The 20,663-nt window shown below is 52.2% G+C and overlaps 1 protein-coding gene across 4 annotated transcripts in view; it reads left to right on the top strand.

Annotated features, from left to right (window-relative positions):
• Positions 1-20,663, top strand: part of Kiaa1671 (KIAA1671 ortholog) — a 163,372-nt gene that overhangs the window by 127,948 nt on the left and 14,761 nt on the right. For all 4 annotated transcript variants that reach the window (XM_023711831.1, XM_023711832.1, XM_023711835.1 and 1 more), the window contains 2 exons: positions 17,187-17,305; positions 20,009-20,243. In XM_023711831.1, coding sequence (XP_023567599.1) covers positions 17,187-17,305; positions 20,009-20,243 — 354 coding nt within the window. The remainder of the gene's footprint in view (positions 1-17,186; positions 17,306-20,008; positions 20,244-20,663) is intronic.

Raw genomic sequence — 20,663 nt, 5'->3', positions numbered from 1 at the left:
GCTGCACCCCTATCCCCAGCTGAGACGGGGTCTCCTGGGCACATACGTGAGTTGATGACATTTCCCAGTGGGAATGCAAAGGTAGCTGCTTGGAAGATACTTATAAAAGGAATATAGCTGCCTGGGGTTCTCAGAGGTGCTCACACAGTGGGAGGAGGGGCACCGAGGCCCCTCTGCCTGGCTTACCTCAGAAGGGCCATGGGGAAAGGGAGACTTGGAAGGTTGCTTGCTCCTCGGATCGGAATCAGACTCCCTGGCTGCTGGGAAGGCCCTAGTGGCTCCAACAGACTTGGCCTCAGTCCTGATTCTGTAGCCCACTTGCCATGTGGGCTTGAGTAAACCACACTGCCTCTCTGTGCCTCAGCACCCAGTCTCTGAAAGAATGATGTTAATACTACCTACTTGTTACTGAAAGGACTTACTGAGACTATCTATCTAGCAGAAGCTTGTGGTAGGCTGACTGTGTGCAAAGGGAGACATCAGAGAACATGATAGTTTACTCTCCAGTGGGGTCGGGGAAAGATAATAAGCAACAAACGTTCTGCCTCTCAGCTGGTAATAAGCACTGTAAAGAAAAATGAAACAAGGTTGGGGAGGACGGAGAGGCCCCAGTTGGGTAGGATGTGTACACGTCACTCAGACGGTCAGGAAGGCCTCCTTTGGGGGAGTTATCTGGAGGTGGAAAGCATTCCAGACCTGGGGACAGCAAGTGAGAAGACCCAGTGCGGTGCGGGACGTGATTGTTTCGGAAGCCATGAGGTGGGCCTCAGGACTAGGGCAGAGTCAGGAAAAGAGCTGGGGGGTGAGTGGCAGGGTGGACATGTATCAGCCCTGCTGCGTAACAACTTACCATCCCCAGGGGCTCCAAGCCACATGGGTGTGATGTCTCAGTGTTTCTATGGCTCAAGAATCCAGGCACAGCTTAACAAATCCACTCTTCTTCTCTGCTGGGAAGGTGGTCTTATACAGTGTGGCGCAGTTGCAGAATAACATCCCATGTCCCTTCCTGGTTGTGTCCTGTTGGTAGAAGCTAGTTGGCTCCTCCAAGGGAAGGGGCCCTGCAGGGTGTGGACACAAGGAGGTGAAGCTTATGGAAGGGGACCTTGGGATCAGTCATCCACTCACAGTGAGTGAGAGAGAGGAGGCAGTGAGTCAGAAACTTGGTAGGTGATGGGTTCTGGCTCTAGTATGAATTGCTGAAATATTATGGCAGTCATCTAACATGACTGAAGCCCTTAAAACAACAGTTCATCTTCCTAGAGACCACCTCCCCCTTCTTCCCCAACCCAGTCCTAGCTATAATTTCCTTTCACTTTTCCAGTGCCACAAGGGAGACCCCAGTCAACTCCTCAGGGGTCACTAAACCTTCCCCTCGAACTCCACGCTTGGCTAACATCCACAAAAGCTTCAGCGTCCCATTGGCTCACACCAGAGAATCTCCTGTCTCCCTTGGATTTTCTCTGTACCCTCAAAGATAATAAAGCCCCCCTTTGCTTTCACTTCTATTTCTCTATTGCATCACCATCGAAAAACCTAACAGTAGGTGGCTGTGAGGGATTGAGATGTGCTGTCACCAGGCTCAGGGTGACACATCCTTTTTCTAAGCACTCTCTCCCAGCCTTCTGGGGACTTTCAGGGGGTGTGCCTCTCCCCTGGTATATTTTAGTTAAAAGAGGTGTCCTTCAAGCCAGATTCATTTTTCAACCTCTTGGAAGACCCAGGGTTCTGATAGACTTAAGTTCATGGCGTTGTCCAACATCACCCAAAATTCAGAGTTCAGTACGCATGACTCAAGGCCCTCCCTGCACTCTGTTCTAGTCCTGTGACCTTGGTGGATCCCTGTTCTTAAAGCCATTAGTTTCCCAGCTTTTTTTTTTTTTTTTTTTTTTTTTTGTGGAACCAGGGATTGAACTCAGGCCCTTGTGCTTGCCAGGCAAGCACTTATTCTACTGAGCTATCTCCCTGGCCCCAGTTTCCCAGTTTTAAGGGCAATGACAGTCAAAACTGGGAAGTGGGATGGGATGAGTGACTCCTCAAGCTGACACCCACAGAAATGGTTATTTGTTCAACTTTAAGGATTAATGAGTTGCTAGTTTCCCCTGTCAGGCCCTCCTGCAGGCAGACTTTGAACATCTGCAGCACTCGCAGCTCCACTCCAGATCCTGGGGGTGAGGCCTATGCTTTTCAGCACTTCTGGTTGCCTAGCAATGGGAAATCCATAGCGGATAGATATTCTAATTTGTTGGAATGTTTTACCTCCTGGGAAGGTGTGGATGGATACTCAGTTACTCCAGAAGAGGGAAGTCAGCAGTGTGTGCAAAGCTGTCCGCAAGTTGCAGAATCCCATTCCAGCTCAGTCTCGTAGGCCATAAATAAAATTTTGGAAGCCACCAGAGTCCCCGAGCTGGTTCTGTCACAGCAGGTAGCACACAGTTACAGGAATATTTAGTAGCCCCTCTGGACTGGAACTAGCTACTATGTTGCCCTTTGGGTCTTGATTTGAAATTGTTTTGGGGGGCCCATGGGGGCCAGGGTGGTGCATGGGGACTTCATGCACTATTTGCATCCTATAGACCAGGTAGATGAAACCCAAGGTGTTTACCCAAAATCTGAGGGGACCCAGCCCTTTGGAGGAAGACCCCCACCACAGCCCCACTCTCAAACTTGGACTCTTCCCCTTGGATGTTAGGTGTCTGGACAAAAGGTTTCCAGATGTAGGCTGAGACCCAACCCTCCTCTTCCCTGGCCTCCTCCCATAAGCATTTACTAACAGGTATAGATGCCTGTGGAGGGTTTTGTTTTGTTTGCAAAGCTGGAGATGAAACTTGGAGGCTGTACACTGAGCCACATGCTCCACCCTTTATAAATGCCCAGACTGGACTGGAAATTAGAATCTTCGTGTCTCAGCTTCCCAGAGTACTGGAGTATAAGCATGTGCCACATGCCTGGCTGCATCCCTTGATTCATGATGAATTCCTGATGAATCTACCATCCACTGAAAATATAGCGAGTTCAAGATGTGTTTAATACACCTCACCCAGCCAGCAGCCTTGCTTAGCCAAGCCTACCTTAAACACGCTTAGAACACTTACATTAGCCTTTGGTTAGGCAAATCAGCTAATAGAAAACCAGTCTGAGAGTACAGTGCTGAGCGTCTCATTTATTGAACCCAGCACTGAAGGTAAAAGACGAGGGCTCCTATGGGTCACTGTCGCACCATCAGGGAATCCAAAACGTGTAACTTCAATCATCGCACTCATAGTGTGTCAGGGAGACAGGACAACTGCCATGGGCCACCCACCTTTGGGGCTTCTCATTGGTCAGGGGAAGGTAGGCTTGAGGCAGGAAATTCCACAGGCTCATGCTTTTGAGGACTAGGAGGGAAGCAGATGGGAGCCCCATGCCAGGGACCCCTCTTTGCAGGGTAGGGGAAAGGGCTGGCATCTACAGCCTGAGATACAGCTGTCTTTAATTCGGAAAGGAGGTTTGTCCTATGGGAGATGTCCAAGTATCAAAGTGTCCACTTTGAAACGCATGGATATAAAATGAAGAACCACACTAAAGAGCTGAGCACAGCACGTGGTCTGTCCTCCCCTCCCCCTTTCCCTCCCCTCCCCCTTCTCTCCCCTTCCCTTCTCTTTCATTTCCATACCTGCTCACTGGCTGGGCAATGTGAAACATTGGTCTCCTCTGATGCCACTCACTGCCCCCTGCCCCTTCCCAAGCCCCCACCTTAGTATCTCTGTACTCCAGCCCAGGAAGGGACCCTCTGTCCCTCAGCCTGACCCCAAATCCTGGCAGCACAGGATGATGGCCTGGTGTTCCAGAGAGTTGGGTTTGCAGTCAGAGTAGACCAGCTGTATCCTGGTTCTGCCTCTTGGGCAAGTCACTTGCCCTCTCTAAAGCTAGGCTTTCTCATCTACTAAAATGAGAATGATAATAAATAGCACTGTATCACAGGCTATTGAGGGAATGTATTGTGAAAATGTCTGCCTGGCATATAAGAAACGTACCACATGCATATGGGACATGCTATGTTTCTCCTTTTATTCCTCTTTCCTTTTTTTTTTCAACCCAGGACTTCCACATGGAGCTTTGTCTCCTTAAAATTTTGACAGTCTCACTAAGTTGCACAAGCTGGGCTCAAATTGGCAATCCTCCTGCTTCAGCCTCCAAGAGGCATGTACCAGACTACCTGGAAAAAAAAAAAAAATGGCTCAGGTGAAAAAGATTGGCAGTTTGAGAAAAAAAAAAACCCACCCATTTAACTGAATAATCCTTGCTCCACACAGCCCCCGAACCTCCTCCCGGCTCCTAAGGACCCCACTCAAGACTCAGTCCCTGCTATAGAAGCCCAGCTCCAAAGGACAAGGGGCAGTGGCCAAGGCCCCCAGCCCTTGGTGACCACCACACTTGGGAGCCCTTGCTCTCACCATGCTGGACTAACCTGTTGTAAATCCCCCTGCACAATGTACACCTGGGTCCCTGTGTGGCTAAGAGCCCCTTCCCTTTGGGGACATCGGATCCAGGGTCCCCAGAGCCACCTGGCAGCCAGAGGGCCCGCCTGAGGCCTGGGCTCGGTGTGAGGTCCTCAATTATTACTGGAAACCATCCCTAGTCTGTCACTGGTCTATAAATAGAGAGCTAGGGAAGAAACTTAAAGATGTCACAGCTTCCTTCCCCACAGGGGGGCTGAGCTCAGAGCCCTTCAGAACACAGCGGCAGTGTGTTGGAAACTCGGCACCGTGACTGTCAGGGGACAACCCCCTCCCGGCTGTGTCCCAGGGCCTCGGTGGAGGGGCCTCCAGAGGTCCACTTCACCACTCCAGCCTTTGCTTGCCCCCGGGACAGGGTGCCTAAAGCAGTCTCCAGGGCCCCTGGGAACACAGCTGCTACAAGCACTGTCACTGCACAGGCCACCCTGCCTCATGACAGAGGCTCCCCGTGTGGATCCCGCTGGCGAGCAGAGCACTCTGTGCTGCAGCATGTGGGACATGCGGCATGTTTGTGCACGTGCAACATGGCAGACACCCACGGTTGCTGTTTAGGTGACCTCAGTCAGGGCCTCCCAGGACCTAGTAACAGAGTAAATAGTAACAAAAGAAGTCCTAGGAGTTGTGGCCACCTTTGGGCCCGGAGAGCTGCAGGAAGCCGCCCACAGCCATACAGCAGGGCTGGCTGGCCTCAGGCCACCAAGGGCGCGTGAATATCCGTGGCAGGCCAGCAAGCTGCTTGGACAAATCCCTGCCTGCCTAGCAGGCTTTTCTTGTTGGTTGGTTCATTTTTGGTTTCTTTGTTGTTGTTTATGAAGTATCAGTTTGCCTTTGCCAGCCTTGCCCACACTCCTCACACCAGGCTGGAGCTGAAGATCCTTCTGCCTCAGCCTCCCAGAGTTTACACCTGATCATCTCTCCTTTTTTTCTACCTCCTTCCTCGTTCCCCAAGCCCTGCTCTGCATGGGACCCAGTTTTTCAAGGAGAAAAGAGGTGGTAGACAGTGTGCCCCCTGCAGCCCCTCACAGGCTCTCAGTCCTGAGCTGAAGTGGTCAAAGCTGTGGCAGGCCCTCTATCCCCTGCTGTCCCCTGCTATCCCTTGCTATCCTGGTCCAGAAGAGCAGCCCCAGGTTAACATGCAGAACTGGGTCCTCATGGTAATGTAGGAGTGTGTGGCAAGGAAAGGCAGGGCCGTCAGGCAAAAGACTGCAGCCACGGACAGCACCATGACTTTCGCGGAGCTCCTACGAACATCTCATGGGGACAGGAGCACCGAGGGCAGCCAGAGAGCTGCCCAAGGGACATCCTGAAACAGCACCATCAGGCCCAAGGAGTTGAGCTTGACCAGCCTCCTGGAATTTGGGTCCACGGAGACTTGTGCAGAGCAGGAATGGGGAAGAGCCCAGGAGGGCTCTGGCTCGTCCTTCCCTAGTTTGGTGTTCACTTTTACATGTTCATTTTCCAGAAGCCAGGGGTGGTTATCACTGGCCTGGCTCTTTCGATTCCTATAAATCCCGCTGGCTCCTCTAAGGCAGTGCCAGCCAGGAGTGATCTGTACCAAGAGTTCCCTAAAGCCCTGGTGTCAGTCTCCCTGGGTGTTTGGCTCGGTGGTTCCTGCTGGCTTCCAAGCCCAGCAGAGATGATTCTCCTAGCTTACGGGCACTGTAAAGGTCACAGGCACTTCCCAGCATTCAGCCCTCCAGGAGGTCCTGTGTGATGGCCTCAGCGAGCCTCAGAGAGGTGAAGTGACACATGAGTCACACAGCCTCTAAGTGTCTGGGAGCTGAGATCAGGGCCTCGGTGTGTCTGGCCGCAAGGCACCTGCTGGCCTGGCATCTCCCTTCCCAGAATTCCTGTGGCCATCATGGTCTGCACTTACCCTTCCCTTCTGCATTCCTTTAGTATTGTAAGGTGGGCACAGGGGCACCAGGGATGAGGGAAGTGGAGCACTGATTTTCTGGGATGCCAGTCACCACCCCTGCCTTGAATCCTGTCTCCTCCTTTCCTGGTCCTCCCCTTCCTCCTCACCCCTGGTGCCCCAGCCCCTCCACTTCCTTCTCTGTGCCCTTCATTCCTGCTGCTCCCCAAGGCCCTTCTCTTTCTTCAGCTATACTGGAGCACAGCTGCTGCCCTGCTGCGGAGAAGGGGCTCACCCCAGGTCCCGCCCGGGCTGGTGCCTTATGTTTTCTTGAGGTGCGTCTGCATGTTCCATCCCATCCCTAGGTTCTGCCTGGGTCAGGCCCTGGTGGCCTCTTACCCAGCCAGTGGTGGTGGCCTCCGACCTGGGCCCCAGCAGGCGGGCTGTTATCTGTTTCCTTATAGATAGACCCATCTGTGACATCAGACTATACCACACGTGCTCTTTGGTGCCTAGTACTCTTTTGCATTTTCTCAGCTGTGGCCAAGCCCCCAGGCCCACGAGTGTAAGCCACATTTCCAGTGGCATCACTGTTGTGGTCTTTCAGGTCATACACATTTCATGTAGTTAAGCCCCCACCAACTTGGGGACATTTAGGTTTCCGATTTTTCTGCCCCATAAATAATGCCATAGCAAACACTGTTAGACATTTATCTTTACACATCTGCAGAGTCAGTGTGTAAAATTCTTCAATTTTAAAAATCTTTATTTATTTTTTTGATATCAAGTCTCACTACGCATTTTGGACTCCTAGTGATCCTCCTGTCTCAGCCTCCCCAGTGTTGGGATTACAGGCATGAACCACCATGCCTGGTTTCAGGGGCCTGCAGGGCATGCGACCTGGGAGTGGAGCTGGCACAGCATGTGGTACTGGGGCTCAAACCCAGGTCCTTGCGCTTTCCAGGCGGGCACTTCGACCACCGAGCTATCTCCCAGCCCCACTGTGTAAATTCTTATTAGAATTATGTAGAGTAGCTCTTAGAAGCGGTGGTGTAAGCAAAGCCACGGGCAGGGGTTTCTGTTCGTTTTATTTTTTGTAATACTGGGATTTTTTGCAGTCGTGAACCCAGGGGCACATGACCACTGAGCAACATCCCCAGGGCTTTGTGTTTTTATTTTGGGACGTTGTCATGCAAAATTTCCCAGGCTAGTGCCCATCCTCCTGCCTCAGCCTCCTGCACAGCTGAGACCACAGGACTGTGCCGCCACTCCCGGCTGGGCATGTGCTCTTAACTCTGGCCCTTGCTGCCAGGCCTGTCAAGTCCTTGGTCATGGTTGTTTACAGGTGCCTGAAGTGATTTAATCCCTGTGGCATCAGCTAGGCCTCAGTGTGAGCAGACACGCTTGCACACATACGCGTGTACACGCACGCACACACATAGGTAGGTTACTTGCTTTCCCTGAGCCTCAGCTTCCTCTTGCGTAAACAGAACACTGAGTCTCCAGCTCTCTACCCACCGTCCCACAATACAACAATGCACTTAGGGGAGGCCACGCTACCCTGAAGTTCTGTGCCGGTGCCCCATGAGGGTGATGGATGGTGTTTATTTATCCTGCATGCCCTGATGGCTCATACATGTCGCTGCAGAACTGACTACATGTTTGCTTGTGGGGTGTGGCCCTTCCCCAGTGTTTGTCACCTTTTCTCAGTTCATTGTCCCCCCAGGGGCCCTTCTAAACATTTCCCTAATCTTCAGGAAAGGCAAATGCCACAGATACCCCGTGCATCTGTGTATATGGTGTGTGCATCTCTGTGCTTCCCATATGAAAGCGTGAGTTTGTTTCACTCATCCTCAGAACCAGTTTTTGCCCCCACTGGAAGCAGCATCATTGAAAATGCATGAAGTAGACCTGTTGAAAATACAGTTTTGAACTGGGGTTGCCGCCCCCACCTCCCATCAGGGACATCTGGTTACGCCTAGAGGCAGTTTGGGTGGTCCGTCTGGGAGGAGCAGATTCTGCTGGCATTAGTGGCTGAGACCAAACGCCCCACAGTGCACTGCACAGCCCCCAGTGTGTGACTCCAGGGGCAGGGCTGGGAAAACCTGTCCTAAATCCCATGATATGTATGAGTTCACCTATGTATCCCCTTACTAAAACTTGGAAGGTACAGAGTTCAAAATACACCTGACCCCTGCATTTGGATTGGGGCTGGTGGTGCTGTGCTGGCTGAAGCCACCAGCAGGGCTGGCAGAAGGACCCTCTAGAGTCCATTGCTGGGCCCTGGGCCCACCATGCCTGCTCACCCAGGAGGAATCCAGATCCTGGCACTGCCCCACGTGGAGACACAGCCCTCCTGCAGTGGGATGTCTGGGCTGCAGTGTCTCTGCAGCCTGTGGGAGCCACTGGCTGAGGGGCTGGGGCCCGCATCCTGAGACTCGTGGCTCCCAGACTGCTGCCAAGTTGCTCCAGCCAGAGCATGATGCACTGGCTGTAGGACAAGCAGATGATTACTTCCCCCAGGGACAGGCAGGGGCTGCTGCCGGAAGCAGTGCTGCCCAGCGTGGGCACCACCAGGAGTTGGCTAAACAGGTCCATCTTCATGGACCCTGGCCTCCAAAGGGGCTTGGAAAGGCAGGGTGAGTCCAACTGTGGGTTAGAACACAGTGCCTGGGCCCTGGGTGGGCACCAGAGGGAACTAGGACCCTGAGCCAGGCATGGAATGACAGCCCCCTGGTTTTCCTCCTTCTCCTAGGGCTGAGTGTGGTGGCCGTGAGCCTCAGCAGCAGGGCCACCCCATGGAGGCCCTCTGAGCTCTGCCTTCCCGGCCATCTTCCCTGCAGGGTAGGCCCTGCATGGTGCTGGCCAGTGCCATTCATGTCCCCCAGGCCGGTCCCTCCTCTCTGCCTTCCTTGCTCTCCCTGCCTGTCCTAATCTGACCTCCTCTACAAGGCCAGGAGCAGGTCCCATACCTTCCATGAAGTGCTTCTCACCCCAGCGCTGGACCCTCTGCTCCCTGCCTCCTCCACATGTGGCCCCATATAACCCTGAGTACTTAGGAGAAGAGATCTTAGCTCATCAGTGCCTTGACCGAGGGGTCCCTTGCTCTTTTAAACTCCTCCTTAATGGCCCTGCCATCTTTCCACGTCAGTCTCACTTGTATTGAGGGTCCAGTGGCTCATCCCCTTGTGCTGATCAAGTACGCTTTATGCATCAGATATCCTCAAGCAAGGGCAGCGAATCTTATTTTTATCACCAAAATACGGTGCTGGTGTGACCATCCCTTTGTGTGTGAGCATGTGGGTTTGTGGTGTATTTATGCATATACAAGTACGTGCCTGTTACATGTATGCATTTGTGTCTGTGTGTGTGCATCTTTGTGTGAGTGTTTTGTGTACTTAGATGTCTCTGTGTGCATAGATTTATATTTTGTATGTGCATTATATCCGTATTTTTTGTACACATAACACATTTGTGTATGTATTTATGTATATGGGTATGTGTTTGTGCATGTGTGTTTATGTGTATATTTGTGTCTCTGCTTATGTATTTATATTGTGTGTGTGTGTGTGTGTGTGTGTGTGTGCATACATCTCTCCTGAGTGAAGTAGTGGGGGTGAGTGGGTGGAGTGATGTGAGTGACACTGGAATGTGACAGTGCCACAGATTGTGGGTGGCTAAGCTCGTGGCTGTGCCCTGCCAGGGAGGGACACGGGGCCTTGGCCAGGCAGATTTGGGGTCCTGAGTCAGTGGAGAGCCATGCGGCTCCCTCCTTCTCACGTGTCCCCACTTACGAATCCAGGCTGCAGTCAGTTCTGCCACCTGGCAAGCAGATCCCTCTTCTGAAATAAACTGAGAGAGATAGTTTGACAATGTGATGTTTAAAAAAAAAAAAAAAAGAATCAAATTTGGCTGAGGCTGTTTGAAGAATCTCTTCAAGAGGCACCAAGTCAGAAGTGGCTTCCACGAAGGAGATGAGAGACGCCGGAGCAGAGCGCAGTTATGGGATTCTGTCTAATCACACATTTCTAAATTGTGTTGTATAGTACTGCCCATAAACGTTACAAAACACAAAAGTAGATGAAGCTGAAAAAATACATGTCTGTTCCCTCCCCTCCTCTTGACCACCCAGATCTTCTCCCAGAGACCAGCAGCCTCACGGTTTCCCTGTGACCCTTGTAGATACTCTGTGCGTTTAAAAATAGTAGCTTTCTCCCTGAGGCCCTCCCACAGGGAAGCTGCCCTCCTGCTGTGTTGGACCTTGCTTTGCCTTCAGGACAGAATGCTTCTGGGGCTTCTGTCCTTTTTAACAATTGCATGGAATCCCATGTGGTGATTGTTCTGTAATTTATGTTATAATTACTCATAAAATCTCCTAATTCCTTTTCCCTTGATCTATTTTTTAAAATTATTTTTAACTATTTATTTATTTATTTGGTATAGGGTCTCACTACTCACCTCAGACTCGTAATGGTTCTCCTGTCTCAGCCTCCCGAGCACTGGGATTACAGGCATGTACCCCCACGCCCAGTTTCAGTTGCCAGCTGCATGTGGTACCGGGAATCAAACCCAGGTCATTGCACTTGCCAGGCAGGTGCTTAGACCACTGAGCTATCACCCCAACCCTCTTTTGACCTATCTTAATCTTATAAACTGTAGGATTTTTATTAATAGAACTTTAGACTTTAAAGGGAAATCAAATGTCCCTGTTTTCCTGCAAGAGACTGGCAACATTTCTGCAGTCCAGTTTCCATTCCAGTCCCCTCCTGACTACGTAGGGGAGTTTCCCCTTTGCCTCAGAATCAAATTCTCTGATTTTGTAGTCCAAAAACAGACAGACCACCCTAGTTCCACTGTTTGTCAGGAGTTTGCACCTAGTGTCTTATTTTATCAAAAAGGTCTCAATGTTTTTAATATACACACTGCCAAAGCGAGCACTCCAACTGCTTTTTTTTTTTTTTTTAAATTTCAAAATACAGGGTCTCACTACATAGATCAGACTCGTAGTGGTTCTCCTGTGTTCATCCTCCCAAGAGCTGGGATTACAGGCGTACGCCACCATGCCCAGTCTCAAGTGCTATCTCAGCACACCCCGCAGGCGGGGCCAGCAAGGCAAGCCAGGGACCCCGGCCGTGTCATCTGCCTAAGCAAGTACTTTAATCTGCTGAGTTATTTGGCAGGCCCTTCCCATTGCTTTAAAAATCCATCAGAATTAAGATTTAAGGGTATGTATTAAAAACAGATGGTCTTAAGATATAACACAAGGGTTTGGTGAACAGCCAATAGTAGAGACATTAGAGCCCAGGCAGGGGATCCCTTGTATGTTCATTTATTCACTAGCTCATTCATTTGGCCACTCATTCATCCATTCAGTATCTATTACTTCCTATCCTCTCTGAACTTAGCACTGTGTGTAGTGGAAAACACACCCCAGTGCCCACCTGGAGGGGCGGGCGGGCTCACAGTTCAAGAAGGATAAAGATTAACCACAGCTCAGACTGTCCTTTCCATTTGGGTCCGGTGGAGAACTTGGGTTTTGCTAAGGGGGCGGGGGGTGCAGCTGTCAAGAGAGGCTTCCCAGGGGATGGACGCGGTGCCTGAGCTGTCCTGTGGGACTTGGTTCGAGCTGACTCAGGCCAGCGCTGCCCACAGCTAAAGATGCGCTGAGACATCTGCAGAGCAACATCCCCTGGTGGGTCTGCAAGGGAAGCGTGCAGGGCAGGCCACCGACTCGGAGCCCCCACCTCTTTGTGCCTTGCTCTTCTCATCAGGAAAGTGGAGACAGTAGCAGTCTTCAACTTCTTGGGTGGCTGGAAGAGCTAAATGTGGTGACTAAACGTGTATACAGTAAGTGCTATTTAAATGTCTGTTGTTACCATGAAAATTCTCAGCCTCAGTGCCCTCACTTGAAGTGGGGGTGTGGTTGGGGCCGATTATAGGAATTAAACCAGATGACCCACAGGAGGGATCTGCCGTACAAGGGACACCTTTGGTACTTCACATGAGGCCGTAGTCCCGAACTTACAATGGTTCCATTCAGGATTTGAGGACCTTAGGAGGGGCTGAGAGTGAACCTGGGCAACCATGCTACCTTTCCCTGCCTGTTCAATATTCAGCAAATTACCCAAGATGCATTGTGAAGCAGGCTCTGCATTACTCTGCCCAACTGCAAGCTCTTAGAAGTGTTCTGGATACCTTTAAGGTGGGCTGGGCTAAACTGGGCTGTTAGGAACACTGGAGCAATTTGGTACATTTCCAATTAGGCTATTTCCACCTTATGATGAGTTTACTGGGAAGTAAGTGGAAGAGTCTGAGATGCTCCTCGCCCTCCTCAGGGACTGTCCACAGATCCAAGTCAGCCCAGCTGTCTTTCTGTTTATAGCCTGCAAGGCAGCCTCGCTCCAGACAGGCCAGGCACTCCCAGCCATGAAATCAAACCCACCTCTTGCAGTCCAACTGCTGATGTGTGTTCCTGTCACTTTGGGTAGTGTTTGTCCCCTGGAGACAGCTTGTCTGGGCTGGACTCCTAATTTTGCAGCCTGTGGGCTGTGGTGATGCTCACCTGCCCCACAGGGCTGGAGCTCAGGTCGTTCTGATGGACGTGCACCCTTCCCAGTGCCCTTCGAGAGGAGTGGCTGCCTAGTGTCCGGGTCAGGGACGCTTTGGGTTCTGGTGCAGGCAGCCCTTATGGTTCTTAGCTGGGTGGCAGGGCTATTGGGCCTCCCAGGCCTGTTAGCATGATCTTGTGGTGTTCATGAAATGTTTAGGGGGTTAACAATGGACACTGTCGCCATCATGTGGCCTGGTGTCTGCTCAGCCCACCTGTGTACCAGGCCTGTGTGATCTCTCACCAGTTTACAGAATCCTCCCCGTACCCGATGCATTCTCCTCGGCCCCATTTCCTGGAGCGGGAAATCGAGGGTCAGAGAGGTTGGGTCAGAGAGGTCGGGTCATACCTAGCAAGGCTGGATTCACCTGGGGATGCTGCATTACAGAGACAGGGTTCAGAGCCACTGACCTGTTGGACAATCGAGGTTGGCCAGTTCCACATCTGGGGCCTAAAAGCTGTGGGTTAGGTTGCTCAGGCCAGGTGCAGTTGGCTTATCCGCAGAGCACTGGTGAAACTGACAGGGCCCAAGCTCCAAGGAGTGCATGCCACCATTTCATCACCTCCCATGGTGTGAGCAGTGCGAACGCAGGCTGGTGTGCGGCAGGGTGAACCAACCCTTCTCCCGGGGAAGCACAGCTTGCGCCCATGGGCTGTGTAAACACTGGGCATCACCCAGAGATTAGCTGCGGAGCTGCAGAGTCACCGAAACCTTTGATCGCAGGCCACTGACTCAACAAGGAGGGAAACTGAGGCTCAGAGAGGGGTAGGGCCTGGCTGAAGGTCATCGAGGGAGAGGAGCCACAACTATGGCTAGGCTTTTGCTCAGACCGTGGACAGGAGATGGTGCTCACCTGGGTGTCCTGGGGGTGGAGCATCAGAGCCGCAGCCTGCTGGGTCCATCGGCCCCTATCTGAGGCTGGACACACACACCTTCTCACCTCCCTGCTCTGTGCCGCCCTCTGTGCCCCTGTGCACATGCTTCTGGCTTGGGCTTGGTCTCATGATCTTGTTTCTCCCTGCTTCTCTTCCTCCCCCCCCCCCCCGCTCCCCGCTTGGCACCAACCTGAGACAACCTGCGGGCACCAGCACAGTTGCTTTTGGGCCATAGATGGGGGGAGGCAGAGACCGGTGTCCCACACTTTCCCCGGAAGCACCACCTGCCCACTGCTGCCCTCCCCAGCAGTGGGTCAGGGCAGGACAAGGCCTGTGACCCTCAGCCCTGCAGAGCCAGGAGTGCAGAGTTGCTAGAAGAGGTGGACTCTTGGCTTGGGCTTCTGGGAACTGCCCTGTGAGCTGGGGGTGCCCCCTGGCCTGAGTCAGAGCTCCTTCTTAGGCGAGTACATCAGGCGTTCCTGGAGACGCGGGTTTACGTTTCTCTCTTCCCCACCGCTTCTGAGCTCTGCTGCTTTTTCTGGTGAAGGAGCTCGGCCCCACTTGCTGCAGAAGGCTCTAGTGCAATCACATTCTCCCAACAGGTTCACTCAATAAGAGACCAGGTATCACTCCAGGTGCTGGGAGTCAGTTGTGAATGAAACACCTCGTCTCTATGCAGCTCACCCATCTAAAGGGTGCAAACTGAGGGGCGTCGGGTGTCAGCACACTGCTACCTGAGGAGGAACCTAGCCAACCACCTGTTTTGTAAATAAAGTTTTATTGGGACACAGCCATGCACAATCATTTACATACCACACATACTCATTTACATACCATTCTGTGCTGTTCTGGTGGAGCTGGGCTTGGGGACAGAGACCCTCAGGACCCACAGAGTTCCTATATTGCCTGTCTGGCCCTTTATGGAAAAAGTACTGAGCTCATGATGTATGTATGTGAGAGTACTAAGAAATCTGACTTAATGAATTTTATGTACATTTATCATCAAATTCTGTCTGAATATAAATTTATAAATGCTAAATGAAGCCAACAACAGGAATGAAAGCCTGTGATTTTACCACTGTGAATTGTTTGCCGCAGAAGCTTCCAGATGCTTTTCTTGGCTTATCCTCGTGTGTATCTGTTTATTTTTTATAAAACTGAATTCACAACACGCACCCGTTTGATGCCTTTTTAAAATTTTTTTCTTTTTCTGCTTGCTGGTGTGTAGCACACATCTTCCTGTGGCAGAAAATATTCATAATATATGTCGTTTTCCGTCGTGCGCCTCACCGCACGGTGTGGCTTTCGTGTTCCACAGCCCCCGTCCTATTAGATATTTAGGTCACTTCAAATATTGTGCAATGAAAGCCAATCCTGCCGGGAACGTCTGCGCTATGGGTCTTGGCAAGTGTGTCTAATGATTTCCTTGAGATAAGCTCCTGGAGCTAAAAGTGCCATGTCAACTAAAGTTGCACGCTTGAAATTCGGGGCTATGAGTTACGACTTGTTCTAACACAGTCCTGAAAGCTTCCAGTTAGCCTGGTCACCCGGGACAGCCCTCAGGATGATGTTCCCTTAGGGGCTGGGCAGGGGCCATCATCCCTCGGGGCTGCAGCCCTGGCCAGGAGCTTACGCCCACCAGTGGCCGGCGGCTGGCTCAACTAGCCCAAGCAAGTGGTTTTGAAGCCTGCCAAGTTCTTGAGGTTTTTAGAAACAATTTTCTGTACATTCCCTCACCGTGGAGCATCATGGAAAGGTAGGGAGGTGGAACGCCAGGGGCCAGAAGAAGCCCAGACCCAGCCCTGCCTCTCAGCACACCCAAGGAGCAAGAGCCATCTGGCTGTCCCAATCTCAGGCCTCAGTTTCCCCTGAGGGTCCTCCCAGGTCTAAATTCTAGGATGTCGTTTTCCTCGTTTGATGACTGACAACACTGAATCTCTGGGGGTGCCCGCTCCGGCTGACCTAATCTGCTCTGTGCATTTTTGGGCCACCTTGTAACTGGCCTGCTTGCAGCCAGTAAGCAGAGCTAAAGTGGAAGAGCTTTGAGTTAAAGTAAACTTTTAAAAAATTAGATGTTCAGAAAGTTTTAGGAGTTTCAGGCTCATCTTCGTGGCTGATCTTGAAGCCCCAGGTCCCTGAGAGCTCAGGGTAAGTGTCGCTGATTTGAAGTCTTGCCAGGCCCCGTAAGGTGGTGACACATAGATCAGACTTGTCACGCACACAGAGTTGCCAGGAGATCCACCAGGGAAGGTGCTATAAACAGCTTGTGAGCTTATTTAGGAGGCGAAGCCCCTTGGGTACCCCTGGGCCTAGCTGTACTTGCAGTTTTGAGGGCCTGTGTTAGAAAGTCATGACTGCAGTGACACCATAATGCTTAACATCTGCTCTGTCTGCACAGAGAGGTTAGGGAACCTGTCCGAGGTCCCACGGCTACTGCCTGCAAAGCAGAACCTAGATTCAGACACAGGTGCTCTGGCTTGGCAGGGGCTGGTAAGTTGGTGAGTCGCAATTACTATGCCGTGGGAAGTTGCAAGTCGTGCCATCCACCAGGAGGTGCTGCGGGGCTAGAAATGCTCTGATAGCTGTGTTGTGGAAAACTGATTTCTGCTTTGTGGAATGTTCTAGAAAGATACTTTGAAGTCTAAGGATGGGTGCAATGTGACTGTGAGGTTCGGGAAAGCATCGGGGATGCTGTCCTCAGGAACCCTGAGTCTGGCTTGAGTGGCGGAAGTGTCCCCCTACCTGCAGGTCCCCCAAGCCTGAATCCCACACCTCTGCAGCCTGGTCATAGGAGTAGGTGGAAGCCACAGTATTTTGGACACCATTTCCCCTCAGGACCAGCCCACCTGCTCGGTGAGGGTCCTGGCCAAGGGTAAAAGGATAACTGACCAGGGAGCGACAGACTGAGGGGCTGGGGATGCCCAGGCACAGGACACGACATCCCTTTGCCTCTCTGAGCTGCCTGTTCTCAGATGCAAAATAGGGATTGCAGTAAGAGCCACTTCATAGCACTGTGGTGAGACCCTCATCCAGCAAGGTGACTTCATGTTAATGACATTGCCTGACTCCTGGCCCCGGCCCAGAGCTGTGCTGGAGATGTGCTGGGTGACAGGGATGCAAAGGCACAGGGTGAGGCATCCCTGGAGAGTGGGCTGACTCTTGGGGGCACTGAGTTGGAGAAGGCTGCTCTGGGCGCAGGCAGAACTGGGGATACCCCGGCCACTACAACCAGGCCTGGGACCCCAGCTCCCCGTGTGCCCATCCAAGCACACGAAATCCTGCGACGTCCTGAGTGCAATTCCGAGGACACTGGCGTTTCCCTGATGGACTCTCCTGTCCACTTGCCCTGCAGGACCAGCTGAAGCAGTGCTTCTCCAGGCGACCAGCTGAGCCCAAGGACACCGACACCCTCGTGCACGAAGCTGACGGCCAGTATGGGACGTGGGCAGAGCAGCGCCAGAGCGCGGACAGGTAGGGCACCCAGGCAGGTCCCCCGCTGCCCTGAGGGCATCTGGATCACAGGAGCCGCTTTGTAGTCATGTGAGGAAGCCATTTGGGTTGTAAAGAAGAATGATGGCTGCAGAACTCTGTGTGTGGTCAGTATCACTCCTGGTGTTGGCCATCACATTGTGTGTATTAATACTATAAAAAGTTATAAAGGAAAACAAAAACTGCCCGTAGCCCCAGGGCAGAGCCGGGCCTTCAGTCATGTTTCCTGCCAGCTTCCTGGACTTCCTGCTGTGTGTAGATGTTGACACCCGGCGCACACAGGACACAGACGCGTCAGAGGCTACATCTGCATTAGGATCTCCACCCCTTGAGGGCCGGTGGAGTGCCCAGTGTCGGCCTGACTGGAAGGCACATTCTGCCTGGTCCTGAGGGCTACAGCTGATGGAGCATAACCTGAATTCAGGAGCAGGCTGGTATGAGTCCAGCCCCACCCTAACTGGGTTTGGGACCCTGAGTAGATTAATTATATTTTCCCAATTAGTTGCCTTTTCCACAGAAAGGGAGTGATGCTTAAGAATCAGCCAGATCCTTTCGGAGCACTTAGCACGCGTTCACAAGTGCAGTGGTGTTTCGTTCTTTACCTACAGTGCAGCAGAGAAAACAGAAGTGCCTAGCACATGGGTTGATTAAAGGGGGACTTGTGTACCAATGAGGACTGGCACATACTGGGAGCTTTTGTGTACCATACCTATTCTTGTTTCAGGTGTATGTCCCCCTTGGGTGGGATGAGCGCAGGACTGCATCCGGGCCACCTGGGCTATTTGCAGCCCATACCTTCACTGGCCACTGGCTCCATGACTCCAGGCAAAGATTTGGACGTCAGAGAGACCAGGGGTCAGCTCCCCACCGAGCCACTTACCAGTCCTGTCACTCTGTGGCTCAGTTGCCACCTCACACCCACCTAGGGAAGTGAGGCTCAAGACAGGAGGAATCTGACCAGGGACCCAGTATGTGGGGCTAACTGGACCCCAGCACAGGTCCCCCACCTCCCTCCCTCCCTCCCTCAATGTGAGGGGTAGCCATGCCCATTGTCAGTCTCTTACTTAAAGTCCTGTGAGAGTTGATGGACTTGGGAATGGATAAGGAAAAGGAAGAGAGGCCAAGGGCAGGACCTATAAGCCTTTGTCCCTAACCGGTGAAATCTAAGTGTTTAGTTAATGAGCTTAACTTTCACTGCAGCAATTGAGGAGAGCCCTGGACTCCTTGTGGTGACTGAGCCCTGGCCTTGCCTATTTCTCAAATGATCCTGGGAGCCACTTTCCTCGGCCTCCAGACCCAACTCCCTGCCTTTAGATTAGAATGGGTAACCTGCCCTTAGGGCAGCAAGAAGTAGCCAAAAAAATAAAACTCCTAGAATGGGTGAGACCCGCTCCCACCTAGGTTGCTGCTGGTGGCGGGCGCCCTCTGCTGCCTATTGGCGGTACTGCGCCCCCAGGCCCTCCTTGGAGCGCTGTACCCAACCTTAGATCATGCTGCTATCTGGTGTCCGTTGGTGGTATTTCCCCCAACCTCTGGGTTTGCCTCATGACCACCCATCTCCTTGGCAACTGCCCTCATCCAAGTAGGGAAATCAGCTCAGAGCTAGCAAAAGCCTTGCAAAATCCTGGGACACTGTACCAGAGTGCAGCTTGTGGGTCCCACCTGTCAGTGGAGCCTACCTTTCTTTCCTTAGAGGAAGGGTTTCCCTGGCCTAGAGGCTTGGCTGGGCTCTTGACTGGTGCGCTTTAGTATGCATGTGTTTGCGCCGGGAGGAAAGAGCCAATGGCTTAACTTGTTTATCATTTTTCTCACCTGCATGGCTCTACTTATCCATACATTTTCATAGCTAGAGTATTAAACCAGCCAGCCTGCCTCCATTCCAGCTCTGCCCCCCTTGGGGCCTCAGTTTCCACATCTTTAACATGGTCAGTATTTAATTTCTTGAGTTACTCTCACCTTGCAATATGTAGGGACTTTAGGGTTTTTAATAACCCCATAGGATTGCAGAGGGGATTAAAGGATGCAGTGTTTCCCACAATGTCTGGCACATAGTAGGTGCTCAGTAAAGTAGGTCTCCTGACTTCTTCACTGGAACAGTCAGTCAGGAGAATTCTCCACTTCCTGGTCTGCAGCAGGTAGCTACTCACAGTGGTTTGTTCTGCCTCAGCCCTGGGCAACAGAAAGGCAGCATGGGCTGTGCTCAACAGACGTGTGTGTCATTTAACGTGAACTGGTGGCCACACACAAGGAATCAAAAGAAACAGGCAAATTTTAAACTCACAAGTTTTAATTCGATTGAACTTGATCAAAAGCAATAGAGCCGAAAGACTTTCCTTGCAACATGTAATTGACCTGAAAATTTACCAGCCATGCATTCCACATTCTTTCCTTCATCCCAAGTGTCAGGGCTGGTGAGATAGCGCAGCGGACTGAGCACCTGCTTAGGCAAGCTCAGGACCCGGGTTCCATCCCCGCCCCCACACATTGGGGCCCGCCGCTGGCCCTGCCGCTGGGCGCACTGAGCTGGTGACTGAGACCAGGTGTGAACCGAGAACGAGCTGGATAGTGAGACCCTGTACCAAATACATTTTTTAAAAAAGGGCTGGCAGGCACCCCGCAGGCTTCACACTCACAGGCTGTCTGGGGCTCCTGCCACCATGTCTTCCTTCCCTCCCTTTCTTGCAGCCTGGCCCCTGAGTCTTCATCTCCCGACAGCAGCACCACATCCATGCGGAAACAGCCCCCTGGAAGCCGCCTGTCATCCCTGTCCTCCCAGACGGAGCCCACCTCAGCGGGAGACCAGCAGAGTGCCAGTGTAGACCACTCCAGCTCTGAGCTGGACTCTACAGATGGGACAGAGACGCTGCCCCGACAGGACACCTGCCCTCCCCAAGGGTCAGATGACTTCTCATTCATCCATGTAAGTCTCACCAGGGTGCGTGTGTTGGAAGCCATCACCCATGCTTTTTTTTTTTTTTTTTTTTTTTTTTTAATGGTGCTGAGAATCAAACCCAGGGTCACTCTGCCACCGAGCCACACCCCCAACCCTTTTTATTTTTTGAGACAGGTCTGCATAGGTTGCCCAGGCTGGCCTTCCACTTGCAATCCTCCTGCCTCAGCTGGGGAGTAACTCCCTTTAGGAATATGTAACCACACCCAGCCAGTCCTTTCTTCTTAGGGAAGCCCTAGTGTCCCCAGTGACCTGCCCTGTGGGTGCAGAGTGCAGTCTTTGAGATGGGGCGCTTATGCAGGTAGCCCGAGCCAAGTGTCTTCCAGCTGTGTGTCTGGGGGCAGATGTCCATGGTTCTTGGGGCCAAGCTGCCTCACTCCACACCTGTGT

The sequence above is a fragment of the Octodon degus genome, unplaced genomic scaffold (assembly GCF_000260255.1).
Source record: "Octodon degus isolate 3935 unplaced genomic scaffold, OctDeg1.0 scaffold00021, whole genome shotgun sequence".
Classification (NCBI taxonomy): domain Eukaryota; kingdom Metazoa; phylum Chordata; class Mammalia; order Rodentia; family Octodontidae; genus Octodon; species Octodon degus.
The sequence above is the reverse complement of the archived record's forward strand: the minus strand, read 5'-3'. Positions and strand labels throughout refer to the sequence as shown.